Below are 18,517 nucleotides of genomic sequence, written 5' to 3'. Positions count from 1 at the left end.
GGGCAGTCCGTCCGTGCGCCTGCATTCATAAACGGATGTGATAAGTGTTGAATGTACTGTACAGAGACGAAACTTGGACCATGGCGGAAGAAGACGACACGAAAATCCGGATTTTGCAGAGCCTCCGAGGGAAAATATGTAAGTGCGACGCGCCGCTTGGATGGCGGGTTAGGAGCGTGTGTTTGCAGGAGTGTGTTTAGATGGCTTTGGGAGAGAAAGAAAAGGTTCGGCACGGGGGGAAAGAGGGGCGCGGTAGGAGCAACACACACTCACACACACACACACACACACTCACACTCAGCGCTACTGGATGAGGCTGTGAGAAACCAGCGCTGTTTGCCTCATTTTGCGAACAGTTCGGAAAAGTAGTTCACTTAATTCTTTTTTTTTTTTTAGCTTTAAGTCGTCTTTGTATCACCAGTGACAGATATAGCTCAGGCTTTTGCTTTAGCTAGCAGTGGTGCTAACGTGCTCAATACCCCGGTTCCCCCTCACAACCGTCGTATTTCTTCACTTTTGAATAGTACGAGAGTCAAATATTGTTGTTTATTTACCCGTTTTAACCGAACTCGTCTTCAAGGTACCGGACTCGGCGGATAACCATTCATTCTTATGCGGGCTGAAGGTGTTTAATAGGCGGTGGGGTCCTCGCCGAAATGTAACAGATTCTGAGCTGGACGGAAGTTGTTGCATCGGTTTAAATAAACGAGCGTTACAATAAATAATGATCACATTTATACATTTCTTAAAGACGTAAAGCGTAATATATAGGATATCGCAATAGATGTTAATTTATAGTTTTTTTTTAAAATTACTTCGTATGTATTTAAAATCATGTATACATGTATAATTTTTTTTAATGACAGAGTCTAAACACTTTTTTTCACATTTAAATTAAATTAAATTTATTATCACTTTTAGTCGTAGTAACTTGCTAGTTAGCTATGGTATAGTTTCTGTTAATGTATGTATTTGAGATATATATATATATATATATATATATATATATATATATATATATATATATATATATATATATATATATATATATATACTGTCAAACTCAAATATGGAGTTATTCCTACCTAATCTGACCCTTATTAGGATTGATTTTTATAACTTGTACTGTATAAGTGCTATAGAATTTCTGTGATCGTTGGACATGATACCACGGTATTACCGTATTATTTTTAGTATGCTACCACATTAATAACATTTTATTCTTTAAACGGATCATTCAAATTCCTACATGCATGCGTATCATAGCCGTTTTTCATATTTCACACATTCTTTATGAATTACATTTTTAACTAAAGATAGTCGCATGTTCTATTAGGTACAAAATATGACATGAACGCTGACATTATGACACTATCGGGGGAAAAGAAAGATGTCAGGTGTTTCATTTAAATTTTGAAAAAAAAAATTTATTTTGAGATATTTGCTTAACACCGTCAAAATGATATGTGCTTATGTTTTTACCGTCTCCCACCCCTCACCCACCAAAATACAAAAAAACAACAAAAAAATTGAACCGAAACCTTCTGTGTTGCAAGTGACTTTGTGGTAAATCATCGCTCTCTGGAAAGCTCACTGGAAGCCTCATAGCCACATGATATTACATAATTCATGTGAAGTGGAGTAGCTCTTCGTTTTTACGGGAGTATAGAAAGAAAGAAAAAAAAAATACAAACGAATATGAAAAATGTTCTATTTCCAGCAAACCAATAAACAAATGCATCAAAAATCCAGATACAGTATCTCTTTGAAACCTGAAAACAAAAAAAAAACCTCTGTCGAGATCAGAATGAAGTCGTTGAAGCCAGTTTTTTGTAAACGTGTGTGCATGCCTGTGATTGTGTGAAAGTCTTTGCTTTTATCTTTCCACCTGGATGAGGGTAGGCTTTTCTGATTACAGTAACAGCTCGGTAATCCGTGTTTGCTACTGTACTAAAACAGCTGTCTGCACTGGGGATGTGGGAGCATTCAGAGACGGGGAGTTTTTGGAAGCCGGTGTTTAATTGGGACTTTCAGGGCTTTTGGTTGAGTAAGTCCCAACCTCCAAGTCAAATCCAACAGCGTGTACAGTAAAGCAATGATACTGATGAACAATATGAGTGGAGAACTTGCTGGTAGGTAAACTGGATGCAGTTTGGAGTGACGGTACTTTTATGAAATCATAAAATTTGGTTTCCGATGACGTGACAGAATTACTCTCTCTGAAAAAAAGGTACAAAATGGACGGATGGAGGTACCCTTTTAGTTCCCAATGTAGACTTTTTCTTTAGGTACAAAAGTGTACCTTTTAAAAATGTATTATTACTTACACTAACATGTCATGTGTAGTGCATTAAAAAAAGTTACATGCCTCCAGGAACAATTGGGAAAGTGCTCAGTAGATTTCAGAGTAGTACTGCTAAGTAATTACTCTCTTCTTTGTAGACGCTTAGGGAATAATCCAGGTACTGTTTAGTTTTACAGTATCGGACCTGACTTTCCTGTAAAGTTTTTGATTCATTTTCATTATTGCACTTAAGTAAAGTCTTCAATCAAACAACAATCGGCCAAACGATGAGGTTCAGGGCAAATCATGACATCAATCACGTTGCTATCAGATGAAATCGTCCGAAACTCTCAAAGCGGACAGCGTGACTGACGTGACGCTGAACGATTGATCAGCTGCTAAATGTTATAGTTGTGCAGTCGGTCTGTGGCTTCTGTATGAGCGCAAAATGCATGGTGTGGTCGGCCCTCGTCGTCAGCCATTTTTGTGAAAGGATAAAGGCGTCCGTTTGTTTACTAGCGCTTCGCAGTTGGTTGACAACAACCGTTATGTCTGATAATGGCTACTGCCCATTGGCCTGTGAGGTGAATGAATACAGCTCAAAGGCTTTTTCATTCACAAAAGCACACCAAGGTTTCAGAATGACTGTTATGAGTACGTAGGCCACTGTGTGCAGTGCGTCACGCTGCAGTGATGTCTTTGTCCATGTAAGTGTCCTAATCGAGACGTATGTCAACACCACGCATAACCACAAATTGGGTTACAGCCTCGACAAACACAATTAAAGCGTTCTGTGCATGCAGCACTCATGATGCCGCTCATTCAATTCCTGCTAAAGTAATTAAAATCCCTTGCATCTTTAAAAAAATATTTGGAATAGTACAGATTTGGGCTCATCAGAGGGTAACACTTTAGATTCCTATTAGTATTATTAGCATGCCTATTATTGGCATATTAACCGTTAAATTAGTATTTATGAAGTACATATTTGTTATTCTGCATGACCGTATTCAGTATGTCCTATTCAAAACATACCTCACTTATCGTCTATTAAGAAGCAAATTAGTTTTTTTATGGAAAATAGTGAATGTATGTTTCCTATTTTACAGCTGATTGATCAAAATTATGCTTCTCATCAATCTAAGTGGTATAGTTCATAGTTTTGAAGAGAAATTATAGCTTTCCTGAAGCCTTCATACATAAAGCCATGGTACTTTATTTGGCCAAAAATGTTTTTATGATAAAACGATAAAGTATTTCATATCAGTCTCGAAGGCACATTTCTGCAGTTAAAGTTATAGAAACCAGATTTTAAACTACTCTTTATGGTCAATTTATGGTTAATTCGTCACACTTTACCAGTCAATTTTTTTCTGAACAAAATGAATATTTTAATTAAACAAGTATATTGTGAGGAGCCTTGTTTCAAATGATTTACATCTCGTCTCATAAATACACTTTACACTATACTATTTAACAGTAGCTTAGCTAGAGTAGCAGCTCGAGTTAAGAAAATAACCTCATTTTTATATTGTAAAATTACATTATTTTGACTGTTTGAGTTTTATTAACATTCACTGGTTCATTATTAACACTATTGGTCTTACATAGTAGCATACATTTAGATCATGATACAGTTAAACTCATACAGCAACTCATTGCCATGTTAAACCATTATGGTTTGTAGGTTTTTGGATAAAAACAGTCTTAATACATGTTGTATAAATGCACAAATGCTATAGCTTATTCACACGCACACACAAACTAATAACATTCAATTACTCTTTTAATTAAATTAAATGCATGCATACATACTATACAATTCAGCTTAAAAAGGAATATCGTGACAATACAGATGCTAAACAATCTAAAACCACTCAGAAGACCTTTATAAGCATGCTAAAATTCTTTCAGAACATCACAGAAACATGCAAAAAAACCTCCTAACACGCTAAAATTGTTTTAGAACGCATGCTAAAAACCATTCTGTACAGCAATGTGTTTAGAATTCTCTTAAAACACCTTTGCGCCGGTAAACCTTTATTTACGAGACGTTGAGCCATGGATCTTTCCATTGGAAATTGCAGCGCACTAATTGGTACCCTCACGGACTCAAAGACTTCTTTGCTCACTCTGATGTTATCTTTTTCTTTTCTTTTCCCCTCTTTTTGCACACAAACGGCCGCATTTACATGTGGTCACCAGCGCCGGCTAGCAGCAGGTGTGCGTGCACATATACAAGCAGCAGGAGGAAATGTTTGCGTGTTGTGATGTGTTGGAGAACTGTGAAGCATTCAGTATACTAATAACAGCCGACAAAGAGGAACTAAACCAAGGCTGGCTCTATGAGGACCATCTTACAACACACTCTTACGACTTTATAATGGCCACATTGTTCCGGTGTCAACCAAATTCTGATGCCCTTATTAGAACATTTCTGTCCTAAACAAACGTGATAGTCAATTATATTTAAAGCGCTACACAACCGTTTGTTGTCCTGTAGTGGTTATGAAATCAGTCTCGGCGTTTTGTGGGTTTTAGTTCATGTGTGTTATCGATAACAGGAGTAACTAATTACAAGTAATATGAGTTACTTAATCAGGTTACTGTTTTTGTAGTAACTAGTAATGTATTACTTTGTAATTTACAAGAAAGTTACTTTTTTAAATGAGTAACGCAGACTTTTTTTCCCCACGATTTATTGATTAAAAGCTCTCCGGTTGCCATGTTGAGAGAAATCGGAAGTATTTTGCTGGTTAGCTTTTTTTTCGCAATACAGTGAAATGCGACTCGGAATATAACAGAAACGTGGAAATTAAATATGTGAAATATTTACGTCAAATATCTGATATGCGTTTAATCACATTTTTATGAACTAATATATTTTCTGCTGACCCTCAATGATTCATACTAATAAGCAAAAATTACTTGAGGTAAAGTAACCTTTTTTTCTTTTTTTTTGCGCTGAAGAGTGTAAAACTTCCTCCTTTTGCGTTCTGCTGTATAGACATGAATTTACTTTCCCTCCAGCTCGAGGCTTTTAGTGTGACATTTTTGCATATTAAAAACAAACAGGCAAGCCCTGCCCAGATTTAAAAAAATAACTTGAAAATAACGCATTACTTAAAGAGTAAGTACTGTAAATAACGTAATCCACTACTTTTTAGGGAGTAACGAAATATTGTAATGTTACTTTTAAAATTAACACTGTTAGTTTGAAAGCCATATAAATGCTTGCATACAGCCAAAATTATATATATATATATATATATATATATATATATATATATATTAGACAACTCATCATGCATTCATAAGATCATAAGAAAGACTAAAATGTTGTCCACTTAAACCTACTAGCAATAGCTTAGCATGTAGCAAACTTGATTTTGTGAACTGTGATGTGAAGTCTGTAGGCTGTTTTAAAAGTAAACAAGCCCTTCTTTATGTCATTTTTCGAGTGTTTTGGTGATTTTTAATGGGGCCTTCAAAGGTAGCAAACAAGCTGAGGTTGGTGTTTAAAATTTGTGGCTCACACTCATTGACTCATAACCTTCTGACCGCTTACTTCATTCACTCTCAAACCTCATCCTTCTCTTGCGTCTTCATACATATTTCACAATCGCTTTTTTGTTACAAATAGTTTTAAGCAACGCATTGAAAGCTATCCATAAAATCCTGCCAGTTTGATTCTGAATGTGTAGTAATTTAGTATTATATAGTAAATATTTTATGTTTTTATATTTGGTCCTGCTTTACGTTAGGTGGCCTTAAGTACTGTGTGCTTATTTTAATTTGGTAAAGTTTTTACATTTGCACTTATAATTTAAAATATGTAATTACACCTGTAATTACATTTATAATTACACTGTTGACCCATCCCTTACACCTTAACCCACCCTTAAACCTACCCATACCACCAAACCTGTCCCTAACCTTACCCGTATCGCACCTTAACAACAGCAATATAGTTTACCAATACAGTATGACAACAATAAGTACAGTAAGTACACTATTTTGATGTAAGTACATAGTAGTTAAGGTCACATAAGATAAAGTGGCACCTTTATATTTATTTTATTCGGTTTATTTGAGATTTTATTTTGTGAACAATATATTCTGTGGGACCAAAGAGACCACAGAGTGATGAGACACACAAAACTAACTCAACTATTAGTTTTGTGTCTCTTGGAAATCGGTTGCTTAGGGCAAAGATCAATTAGAATATCAGGCAGTACGTGAAACTATCTGGCACCGAATGTCACGATTCACCAGTCAGAAACAAGTATTCAAGAGAGCTGTACGAACTGTATTTATTTTTAGATAAAAACCATGCTAATATTTATGGTCGAATAACATGTACTCAGTATGCTGTTAAACAGACAGATAGTTACGAACACAGTCTATATTTATTCTCAAGACAGCTTTTCTGCCTATTCATTATTGTTCTGAGGAACTTTATTTTTAACAAGGACTTAGCCTTGCTGAACTAAGGTCAAAGATGGGGTCAGAAACTCATTTCAGCCTTTCCCCTTCCAGTCTGTACGGCGGGTCTAAGTTGAGATCTTCTAAAAGCGCTTGGGGAACGGCGTCACGCGGGACTCTGGGGCTGCTCCTGAGCGATTCGGGGCAGGAGGGCTTAGCGCGAAAGCTCAAGAGTCGCTTTAGTTTTTCACAGTCTGTGGCGTTGGGATTTGACGTTAATAGTTCTTTAAAGAGCTGAAGCAGATTGACGCTGTCACCTCACACACCCTTAGCGGTACACGGTGCTTACACAGCTAACACTAAACAGTCTGCTTTTCAAGCTCATGGGTGAATGTGATATTAACTGACTGCAGCGCAGGTCATATTGTGTCTTTTAAAAATATGAATGGATACCGACTATTATAAATTCTTTCAGACAGTTGACGTCAGAGTTCTCCAATAAGATTTGGACCAATAAGCAGTCTGTAGATTTCCCTCCTTTTTTCAGCGACAATTTGTAATTCCGATCAGCTGAAATACTGTGAAACACAATAAAACCCAACAATAAAAAAAGATTAATTTGTAGTTGGAAAAAAAACAAGATTGGGCAAAATGTCAAATTTTAACTGGATGCTAAATGATCGAATTCTGTGGAAACTATTATTTATGTAGTTTGATTTGAATCGTATCTTTTCATCGGCTCAGATGATTTCACAGAAATGTATCCGGTATGGTTGCATTTTTTTATTTTTTTTTTGGTAAACGCAGTTTTTATATGCATGTTTGTTTATGTCTACGAACCTGTCTGTGTATGAGTGCACGCATGCATGCCTGTGTGTGTGTGTGTGTGTGTGTGTGTTTGCATGTAGGGAACTCCAGAGTTTTGTATGTGCTTATGTGCGAAGCCTTGTGTAGCTTGTTTGTTCGGGCCTCACAGTTGTGGTTTGTATTCACTTCCGTTGCTAAGCATACAGTGCTACACGCGTTCGCTTGTCTTCGTTACACCTGTGTGCGTATGTGTGTGAGAAGAGAGGGTTAACTGTAGGGCATTGGCTGCTATCATGGCTCCCTGCGGCAATGCGCTCTTGGGAGTTTAGTTTCCTCTGAGTCTTTATCTGTGTCGACTGTGAGCATCATTATGAGCTGCTCAGGGTTGCATTCGCTGTTGTTTTCTGAATGGTTCGGGGGAAGAGGTGTGTGTGTGTGTGTGTGTGTGTGTGTGTGTGCCGGAAACGCAGACTGTGTAATTGCTAAAGGTGTAAGTTGCAGACTTTGTGCATTCAGCCTCTGATCCCTAATGAGAGTATATTTTCTGTAGGGTGAACGTCATACGAGCGTCGGTGCATTATGGAGTCATATATAAGGCCAAAACATAAAAATAAGTTCTATTTTGCGTGCAGAAAATTAAAAAGATTTTTATAGTGACATTATTTTAAGTATTTTACCCTGCCAGGTTTAAAGATGTTTAAAAATATTTAATAAATGAATGAAAAATCATCCTGTTTTGCCACAATCTTATTTAAAATAAGCAAACATTACACTAATTTCAATCTAAAATACATATATAAAATAAGTAAATATATTAAAACTGTATTTTTAACTACACTTCTGGACAGAAGTATGTTAGTGTCATAAAAAAGTAGTATGCCACATTTTTTCCAAAAAAAATATTAAGCAGCAAAAACTCTTTTATTAATAAATATTTTCTAAGCATCAAATTATAGGAATAATTTTCTGAAGGACGTGACACTGAAGACTTGAGCAATGGCTGCTGAAAAGTTAGCTTTGCCATCAAAGGACATGTTAAAATGTATTCAAATAGAAAAAAAGTAATTTTAAATATTATTTGCATTATTTTTCTTTGATCAGCAGCAAGTGCAGACCTTTTTATTTATCATATTATTTATTTTAATTTTTTTTACATTTTATGAATGGTTTTATTGAGGAAAAAATTAATTGTGGTGATTTTTTTTTAGAGGAGCCATAAAACCGAAAGCCATGAACCACAATAAAGAATCCATAGTATCTGATCTTTTAAATTTGTCGTAAAAAGTTATAAGGTGCACTTTCGTTTTTTTATAAATCGTTCTTGCATTCAGACAATCTTTTTATCTGTGTCGTTTTGGTTTGATGTGGTCTGGATTAGTTATAGCTACATTTGCCCTCTGACACATTAAAATGTGTGGTTGTCTGTGTGTGCCTTTTTGAATTTGATCTTTTGAATCAGCGCTCTCCTGGAAGCCCCAGTGCATGCTGGGAGGAAGTTAATGCTTCTCGTCTGTAACCACATCTTAGATGAGCTCCACGTACAGCGGCCACATCCGCCTCAAGCCCTTGCAAAGCGTGTGCGCGCAATAATGCGCGTCAGTGGCCGTACATCGCCGACCCCACAACTGACAAACCTCTAATTCAACTAGTAAAATAAATCTTAACAAACGAAATGTTTTGCTTACGCAGAATGCCCTTAGACCGCTTTTGGGAGAATTAATGCAATGATTCGATCGATACTGTGGGACTTCTTACACCCTTGCAATGCTTCTCTCGACAGGCGAAGCGAAGAACCTGGGTCCGAGCTCCGGGCCGAACCGCCTCCGTGACCTCTGCACCTTCTGTACAATCAGTTTGGATCAGGAGGAAGTATATCGCACAAAAGTCTATGAGAAGAGTGTAAGGTGAGACCATAAACGCATAAGCACGCCATCATCACATGCAAACTACATGCTGATGTTGATGATATTTATCTTACAACACTTCTCATATATGTGGTTTTCATGCTGCTTCACAAAAATGCAGGTCTGTATATTTTTTTTTTTTTTTTTTTTTTTTTTTTTCTGTCTGCCGTGTACACGTAATCGGAAACACTGCCCTTTTATGTCGATTTATTTAATTGGTCATATAGTTTGCTATATATATATATATATATATATATATATATATATATATATATATACAAATCTTCATCAGCGCTTGTAGAATGTGGTAACCCACCATTATCTTAATTTGTGCCTGATTTAACTCTTTGTTGGTGTTTGGTGATCTTAATAACTTCACTTCAATTAATGTAGTTGTAAAAAAAAAAAACATTTTTAAAATACATCATTTTAATTTTTATAGAAGATTTTTTTCAGATGGTATTTATAGAAAGTATTTTTTTTTTTTTTTTTTTTTTTTTTTAAGGGTATTTTTGACCCTATTGGCTTTCACTGTAAGGACAAAAACAACTCAAACGTTCGTCTCATTTTGTGTTCCACGAAAGAAAAAGTCCACAACATGAGGGCTAGCGAATGATGACGCGATTTCCGCTATCACTTTTAAGCTATTTTGGGTTTTAATGTGTTGTCAGCGTTGTTGCTAAGGTGTCTGAGATCATTTTCAATGCAATTCTATGCAAGATTTGCAGTCGTGTAAACGGTGTGGACGCTTGCGTTTAAAGCCGTATTTGTATTCATTATACTCAAAGTTGACTTTCCATTGTGCTCCAGATTTACTGTCTGATAGTTTATCTTGATATCGGACGTGCAATATTGTGTTTGATGATATTACGTTGTGTAAACTTTCAGTTGCAAAAGCGTCTAGTCATTGAAAGAAGCACATTTTCTTTATCTCACTCTCTTTCTGAAGGCTTTTCCTCTCGTGGTATTTCACAACTGTTTTTTCCCCTCCGTTCAAAGGGCCCTGTTGGCCGTGTCTAAGGAAGGGTGTCCACCTACGCGTTCCCTCACTGTTCTCTCTCACACTTGCTATCTATCGCTCCTCGTCTTTCGCTCGCACACTCGTTTGCAATCAGCCTCGCTCAGAGCGTGACGTTTTTTCCTCAAGTCTTTCTTCACCTCTCCTAATCTTTCTCTCTCTCATCTGGCTTATTATTAAACGCGCTTTTGAATCTGAGGCCATTCACGTGTGCCGCGTCGCCACGTTTTTCAGTGTTCGGAGTCGAGTGGTTTTACCTGTAGCAGTTTTCAGGAGGCCAGAATCGGTTTGTGTGTGTGTGAGTGTATGTGGAAGCGCATGCGCTCTTCAGTGCGGGGGCTAGGAGTGTGTAATTTGTGTGTGTGTGTGTGTGTGTGTGTGTAAGAGAGCTGGAGTGTGTGTGGGTGGATGAGCATTCTCCGCTCAAGTCTCAGCTGAGGTATTTGACTGCAGTCACACAGCTAAAAGAGCTAAAATTTTTTTTTTTTTTTTTTAATCTGTTTTTTTTTTTGTGTGTGTGTTGTATGATTATTTTATTTATATTTTATTTTATTTTTTTAACTTCCTAATCAGTTTTTTCTTTTTTTTTTTTTGGACACTTGTGTTATGATGTATGTTGATATTTTATTTTTATTTTTTTTAAATCCTTTGCATACTTTGACCTCAAAAAGAGTTTGGACACTTAGGTTAAGCGGAGTAACCGTCCGTCACGTTTAGTTAGGAACCTGACCCACTAGAAAATAAATGTTTGAATGCAATTGCATCTATTGAAATGTTTATATAAATTGTATTTTATATTTACATTATTTTAATTCCACAAGCCGTTTCATATCGCGGCCATTAAATAGTACAGCGTAGTATAATATAGTACATCAAATTTCTCGTTACCTAAACTTGCTTCATCCTAACCAGCTGCGTTAAAGCGACTGCATAGTTTTATGCTTTGTGTATTTTTTCTGTATTTCATTTAGTCTTTCTGTTGCACTGCCAAAAAGCTTATTGTATGCTGGCTGAGAAACAACACCGTGCAATTTAACAAAAAAACATAACCTTTTGTAGTCGAAGTAATTGTGTATTTTGTGAGTTTATTTAGTGTGTGTGTGTTAAAGTTTATAGGCATGCCCCAGCCATTTTTGTGACTCTGTGGTTCCCTTAAACGGGTTTATTTGCAGCGTGTTTCTCTATTTGTTTGTGTCGTAGTATTTCCAGTATTTTTCTTTTATTTGGGAGTGTTTCTGTGATTTTTTTTTTTTTTTTTTTTTTTGTTTCTGTGTTTTGTCTGTTGTGAGTAGGGTTCTGCAATTGCTCGCGTTCGATTTGTCATAATACGCAGAGACGTAGTTCACTTACAGGCGGCTCATCTGCTATTATGAACGTGATATTGAGAAGCATTTCAGTGAACTACGACTGCACAAAGAAAACCATAGAAATAAATGCCGCGTGACCGAAAACTCTTCTGATTTATTTCATCATGCCCCATTTTAAAATTTGTTGTGGATACTACTTTTTTTTTTTTTTTTTTTTTTGCATGAACATAAATAACATACATTTATACATATAGCAGACGCTTTTATTCAAGGTACACTTTTTTTTTTTATCAGCCCTTGCTTTTCTTGGGAGTCAAACCCATGGTGATGCTTGCACTGTAATATGTGGTATTAATTCTGTATATTTTCGCAGGCATTTGGTTAATAGTCACTGCGCTTGCGATTTAACATTCGCCTTTTTCGTGTGCTTTAGTCCGTTCTACGGCGAGGACTTCTACTTTGAAATTCCACGCCCTTTCCAATGCCTGTCCTTCTACGTGTACGCCAAGAGCATGTTCCAAATAAGGGATCTACCTGTAGGTCAGTGTCTTTCGCCCTTGTTTTGTCTCATTTACAAGACTAATACACAGTGTACATGTCAACCAAGTCTTGTGTGTGTGTGTGTGTGTGTGTGTGTTCGTAGGGAAAGTAGCCATCAGGAAGGAAGATCTATACAAGTACTGCGGGAAAGAGAACTGGTTTCAGTTACAGCCTGTGGATCCACACTCAGAAGTTCAGGTGAGTGAACGGTTAAAAGGCATAGAAGTTATCATTTAACACACAAACACACACCCAACAGAGCAATACATGAATACACAACCTTACTTCCCTTCTGCGGTTAGTCTTCAGCCGTGGTTTGGGCCAATCGGGTGAGTTGTGATTACTCATTACCTCGCCGTACCCAATGAGATCGATGTATGATTAGTCAGCTCTCATATGTGGTCCAATGACTTGAAAGCAGATGCAGGCCCGGCTCCACATCCTGTTTTTGTGTATGGTGTATGCAAGGCTCTGTTTTGTACACAAGAATGATTCACCGTTCAGCAGAACCAGGGGCAGGGGATGTGGACTGTATGAGAAACAAAAAGTGTTTATGTAAAAGAAAGTCTGTTTTGAAAAAAAAAACAACAAAAAAAAAAATTACATACACAATGCATGTGTGGTTTGCCACTTTTGGAAATGAATGAGGAAAGTAAACAAAGCAAGCGAGTTTTTGCAAATGGGTTTCTAAATTTGTTTTATGTGTATTGATAACAGTGATAGTTGTGTTTTTTTTTTTTTTTTTTTTTTTTTTTTTATATATATATATATATATATATATATATATATATATATATATATATATATATATATATATATATATATATATATATATATATATATATATATATATTCGCTTGCTTTGTTTACTTTCCTCATTCATTTAGCTCTATTTTTGAATGCTGTGCTGATTTCAGTCGCCTTCTTTATTTGTTTTCTTTTTAAACTGTGTTTAAGTGTCTGTATATTTTATATATGTTGATAGAATGTTTCCATAAATGAGAAGTCTGATTTTAACAAAAATGTCATCTGGATCAAAATAAAAATACATCTGGAACACCAGAACATGAAACTATAATACTGTATAATATATATATATATATATATATATATATATATATATATATATATATATATATATATATATATATATATATATATATATATATAATACGTATAACATAATAATAACTTTCGCTATCCTTCCTCCTGCCATTTGTAGTAGAGTGTTATTGGGGGTTTTTTCTTTTCCCCCTATTAATAGATTCAGACTGCGGTTCAGTGATTTTGTTTGCAATCACTCAGAATTGTTCTTGGGAAGTCTATGCGTGACCTTTCATATATTCAAATATAAAAAAAAAAAAAAATCATTGCTGTATTGGTCTTCTGGAGCATACAAATAAAAGGGGTTATTTGTATCGGTGTTCATTTAGGAAAATAGTAGCATTTGACAACACTTAGATTCTACTAGATAGCATAGATACTAATTCTCACTATTAACTAGTTGCTTATTTGCATGCTTATTAATAACATGCTTAAAGTAACAACTACCTTACCGACTATTAATAAGCAGAAAATTAGTTTATCAAGGCAACGGTCATAGTTAATGGTTTGTTAATAGAAAAATAAATGTTACATTTGATCATTTTCTGCTTGTGAACAATCATTTTTGAATGCACTCTTTCTTACTTCCGACTTCAGAAAGTAGTTTTTATATATCCCTAAAGTGTACATGTTGCAGCGTTACCTTACGGCTCGGGTAAACACTGCGGTGCATGTGTCTTTAACCTCGAGGACGAGAAAAGTGTGGGTGGTAGTTCCGTCAGATAATGTTCAGAGCCACCCAGAACTGACTGAAATCACAAGACGTTCCTCTATCGTCTTTTTAAGCCCTTACGCGCTGTAAAAACTTAAACAACATATTTACACAAAACACGTTTTTTGTTTCCACATGCTTAGGAGACGAATCGCTCTGTAGTCGATCAATTGTAGGTGCGATCTTGCAAATAGATCTGCTTTTGTCTTTCGCAGGGTTAAACGATTAGATTCTATCAATAGGTTTGCATGTTTAAGTGGAAAAAAAAGTAAAAATCTGTTCACGTTCGAATTATTGGTGCGTTTTCGGTGTGTCACTTCTTAAAGGAACTTGCACAAAATATTGCGTAGGAGTATGTGGGTGTTTTTATGTAGTTTTTCTTCTCCGTCTCTCTCCCTCCCTGGCCTTTCCTCCTCACCTCTCCTCTGTTTGCACTCTTTTTCGCACCAACATTATCAGCCTCAACAAATTTGACTGGCTGGATCGGTTTTTTCGACATATATCACGTATCATAAACATGTCAGTAGTTGATCTTCTGCCAAACACGTTCTTTATTTCAAATGCCTTTTTTGTTATAAGCAGCATTTGTGGGACAGATCCTATCATCTGATTTTCATATTCAGCGTCCCTAAAAGTAATTGTGAACTTAATAAACATCGAGATGAATGCCATTGCGTTCGATAGGATATAGTGTTTTTCTTTTTGTCAGACAGCGTGGCTGAAAAATGAAGCACACTTTGGTCTGCTGACTTGTTATCCAATAGTAAGTCATTTTTTACTTTTACAGGGGAAGGTTCATTTAGAGATGAAGCTGAATGAGCTGATCACAGAGAACGGTTCCATCTGCCAACAGCTTGTGGTTCAGTAAGTTATGCTTGTTTGTCAGTGCATTTACCGTATTTGAGCTCAACATGATTCGGCATTCATAACCCACTGTACATTTGTACTGTTACATTCCTAAAAGCAAAACAGGATATTGAATTAAGAGGCCAAGGTTTGGCTACCCTTTATTCCTTGCTGATTCCTTCTTTGTAGATGTCTTTATCTACAGCAAAAAATCATCTTGATCCAATCCAATCATCTGTCCTTCTAATAGTCTATAGTTATGTTACTATGTCAATAGGCTATTTCAATCATATTTGATTGTATTATAGTATTTGATCTCTACAATCAAGTCCAGTATTTATAATGTTGTAGTGGCCCTGCAGTCACTGGGAGATGTTGTGCCATTAGCCAATCAGCAATAATGTCTTCATTATACTTTCATTAAGCATTATTTTTCATTAAGCTCTCAAGCTTTTAAGACATATTCGTATTGTAATGTTTAATGAAAAATAAAATATGCTAAAAATTAACTAATTATAACAGTATTTATTAGGAATTGTATTTCATTTAGAATATTTAGAATTTAAATGTAAATATTTAGAATATATATATATATATATATATATATATATATATATATATATATATATATATATATATATATATATATATATATAGTGTTACAATAGTACAAACCGGATTAGTTGGGACACTATACAAATTGTGAATAAAAACTGAATGCAATAATGTGTAGGTGCCAACTTCTAATATTTTATCAGAATAGAACATAACTCACGGAACAAAAGTTTAAACTGAGAAAATGTACCATTTTATATGTTGATTCAGAATTTCATGGTGTCAACAAATCCCAAAAAAGTTGGGACAAGGACATTTTCACCACTGTGTGGCATCTCCTTCTTTTACAACACTCAACAGACGTCTGGGGACAGAGAAGACCAGTTTCTCAAGTTTAGAAATAGGAATCTCCCATTCTTGTCTAATACAGGCCTCTAACTGTTCAATCGTCTTGGGCCTTCTTTGTCGCACCTTCCTCTTTATGATGCGCCAAATGTTCTCTATAGGTGAAAGATCTGGACTGCAGACTGGCCATTTCAGTACGGATCGGATCCTTCTCCACGCAGCCATGATGCTGTGATTGATGCAGAATGTGGTCTGGCATTATCTTGTTGAAAAATGCAGGGTCTTTCCTGAAAAAGATACGTCTGGATTATAGCATATGTTGTTCTAGAACCTGAATATATTTTTTCTGCATTGATGGTGCCTTTCCAGACATGCAAGCTGCCCATGCCAACTCATGCAACCCCATACCATCAGAGATGCAGGCTTCTGAACAGAGCGCTGATAACAATTGTCCTCTTTGGTCCGGATGACATGGCGTCCCAGATTTCCAAAAAGAACTTTGAATGACTCGCCTGACCACAGAACAGTCTTCCATTTCGCCACACTCCATTTTAAATGATCCTGGCCCAGTGTAAACGCCTGAGCTTGTGGATCTTGCTTAGAAATGGCTTCTAATTACTGTAGAGTTTCAGCTGGCAACGGCGGATGGCACGGTGGATTGTGTTCACTGACAATGGTTTCTGGAAGTATTCCTGAGCCCATTGTGTGATTTCTTTACAGTAGCATTCCTGTTTGTGGTGCAGTGCCGTTTATCACGGGCATCCAGTAAGGTTTTACGGCCTTGACCCTTTCTCACAGAGATTGTTCCAGATTCTCTGAATCTTTGGATGATGTTATGCACAGTTGATGATATAGATGCAAATGCAATTTTTCGCTGGGTAACACCTTTCAGATATTGCTCCACTATGCGCAATATTGTGGGAATTGGTGATCCTCTATCTTGGCTTCTGAGAGACACTGCCACTCTGAGAAGCTCTTTTTATACCCAATCATGTTGCCAATTGACCTATTAGTGTTAATTGGTCTTCCAGCTCCTCGTTATGCTTAAATTTACTTTTTCCAGCCTCTTATTGCTACTTGTCCCAACTTTTTGGGATTTGTTGATAAATGAAATTCTGAATCAATATATTTTTCCCTTAAAATGGTACATTTTCTCAGTTTAAACTTTTGTTTCGTGATTTATGTTCTATTTGAATAAAATATTAGAAGTTGGCACCTACACATTATTGCATTCAGTTTTTATTCACGATTTGTATAGTGTCCCAACTTTTTGGAATCCGGTTTGTACTATATTTCTGTCTTCGTTTTTGTTTTATATAATACTAATATTTATCGGTCTAATTTTATTATAAATGTAAATGATGAAATATATATGTCTCTTTATATAAACATATATAATCTATTTTATTATAAATTAAAATTTTCTATATTTTCTTAAAATTCTTACAATAACAGATTTTTTGTATCTATTTTTTAAAATTAGACTTAGAAATAATATGCATTCATTATTATTAATATTACTGTTATATATTACTTTTGAAAGGTCTTATGGTCATCACAAACTAATTACTTTTTTCTTTTTTACTCAATTGTACAGACTTGTGCTGTAAATAAATAAATAATTAAATTAAAAAGAAAAACACCCTAAATACTTTTTTATTTTTTTGCAAGTCATGTGAATATTTACCAACGTCAGAGAACATGCATAACAATGGAAATATAAGCCAGAAATATATATTTAAAAAAAGTGTTTTTATGTCAAAACGCTTTGTCTGACCAAAAGCTTGGGAATCTCTAATGTAGATGTAACAGGGATGCTGGGCTGTATGGTTATTTTAATTATGCTTGGTTTTCTGTATATTAAAAGGCCTGCATATGCAAGGCATGTTTGTATTTGGTTTACTACTGTGGTTTCTTCATGGTGCTTCACATGAAATACTACATACCGTATGGTTTCTGCAGCGTGTGGATGCCGTGTTGATAGCTTCAGAGACGTGTGCGTCGTGCGGGTGGAGGAGAGTACCTGTGAAATTCCTCTTCACACATCTACAGGGTGCATGCATTTTATTTAACGGTGTGAAAAATGCTTCGAGTCAATACAGAGTCGCTGACGTGTGTGTGTGTGTGTGTGTGTGTTTAATGTTGGCCATCGCTCTTCATTCACACTCTCCCACAGAGCAGGTTGACGAAAGAGGAAGTGATGCCGTGACTGCAGGAAGTTCGTACTGCGCTGCTCCTGTGGTTTTGTTTTGCCGTCACACTGCTTTTTTCTCTTTCATGCTCTCTCGCTCTCTGTCGTTCTTTCTCACCTTCCTTCGCCGCTTCATGGCTGTCACCATGACAACTACAAGTGTGAATTACTTCCTGTCTTGGATAGCGGCGCTTCTGTTTTCGGCAGTCTTATCTGACACTTTCATTTATGCTTGTTCGTCTTTCATCGTCTTATTCTTTCATTCATTCATTCACATTTTAATGTGACAGTGGTGGTAAGAAGTTAACATCACTGTTCAACAATAGAAGAGAAAAGAGGGGCAGTTCAGTGCCCATTAGATCTATTGGGTCTCAACATTTTTTATTTTATTTTTATTTTATATAATTATTATTTTTATTTATTATTTTTTTGTTAATTATTAATAGCTCCTTCAAATGATTAAGCACATCCAAATATAT

At 35.9% G+C, this 18,517-nt stretch overlaps 1 protein-coding gene across 2 annotated transcripts in view; it reads left to right on the top strand.

Annotated features, from left to right (window-relative positions):
- rasa2 (RAS p21 protein activator 2) overlaps positions 1–18,517 on the top strand; it is a 40,471-nt gene continuing 21,954 nt past the window's right edge. The window contains exons 1-5 of one of the 2 annotated variants that reach the window (XM_043264500.1): positions 1–138; positions 9,297–9,420; positions 12,179–12,285; positions 12,389–12,483; positions 14,889–14,965. In XM_043264500.1, the coding sequence (XP_043120435.1) occupies positions 81–138; positions 9,297–9,420; positions 12,179–12,285; positions 12,389–12,483; positions 14,889–14,965 (461 nt within the window). In that variant the 5' untranslated portion in view covers positions 1–80. The remainder of the gene's footprint in view (positions 139–9,296; positions 9,421–12,178; positions 12,286–12,388; positions 12,484–14,888; positions 14,966–18,517) is intronic. The other variant, XM_043264501.1, reaches the window with a different exon arrangement.

This window comes from Puntigrus tetrazona, chromosome 18 (genome assembly GCF_018831695.1).
Source record: "Puntigrus tetrazona isolate hp1 chromosome 18, ASM1883169v1, whole genome shotgun sequence".
NCBI lineage: Eukaryota > Metazoa > Chordata > Actinopteri > Cypriniformes > Cyprinidae > Puntigrus > Puntigrus tetrazona.
This window is presented reverse-complemented; position numbering and strand designations above follow the sequence as displayed.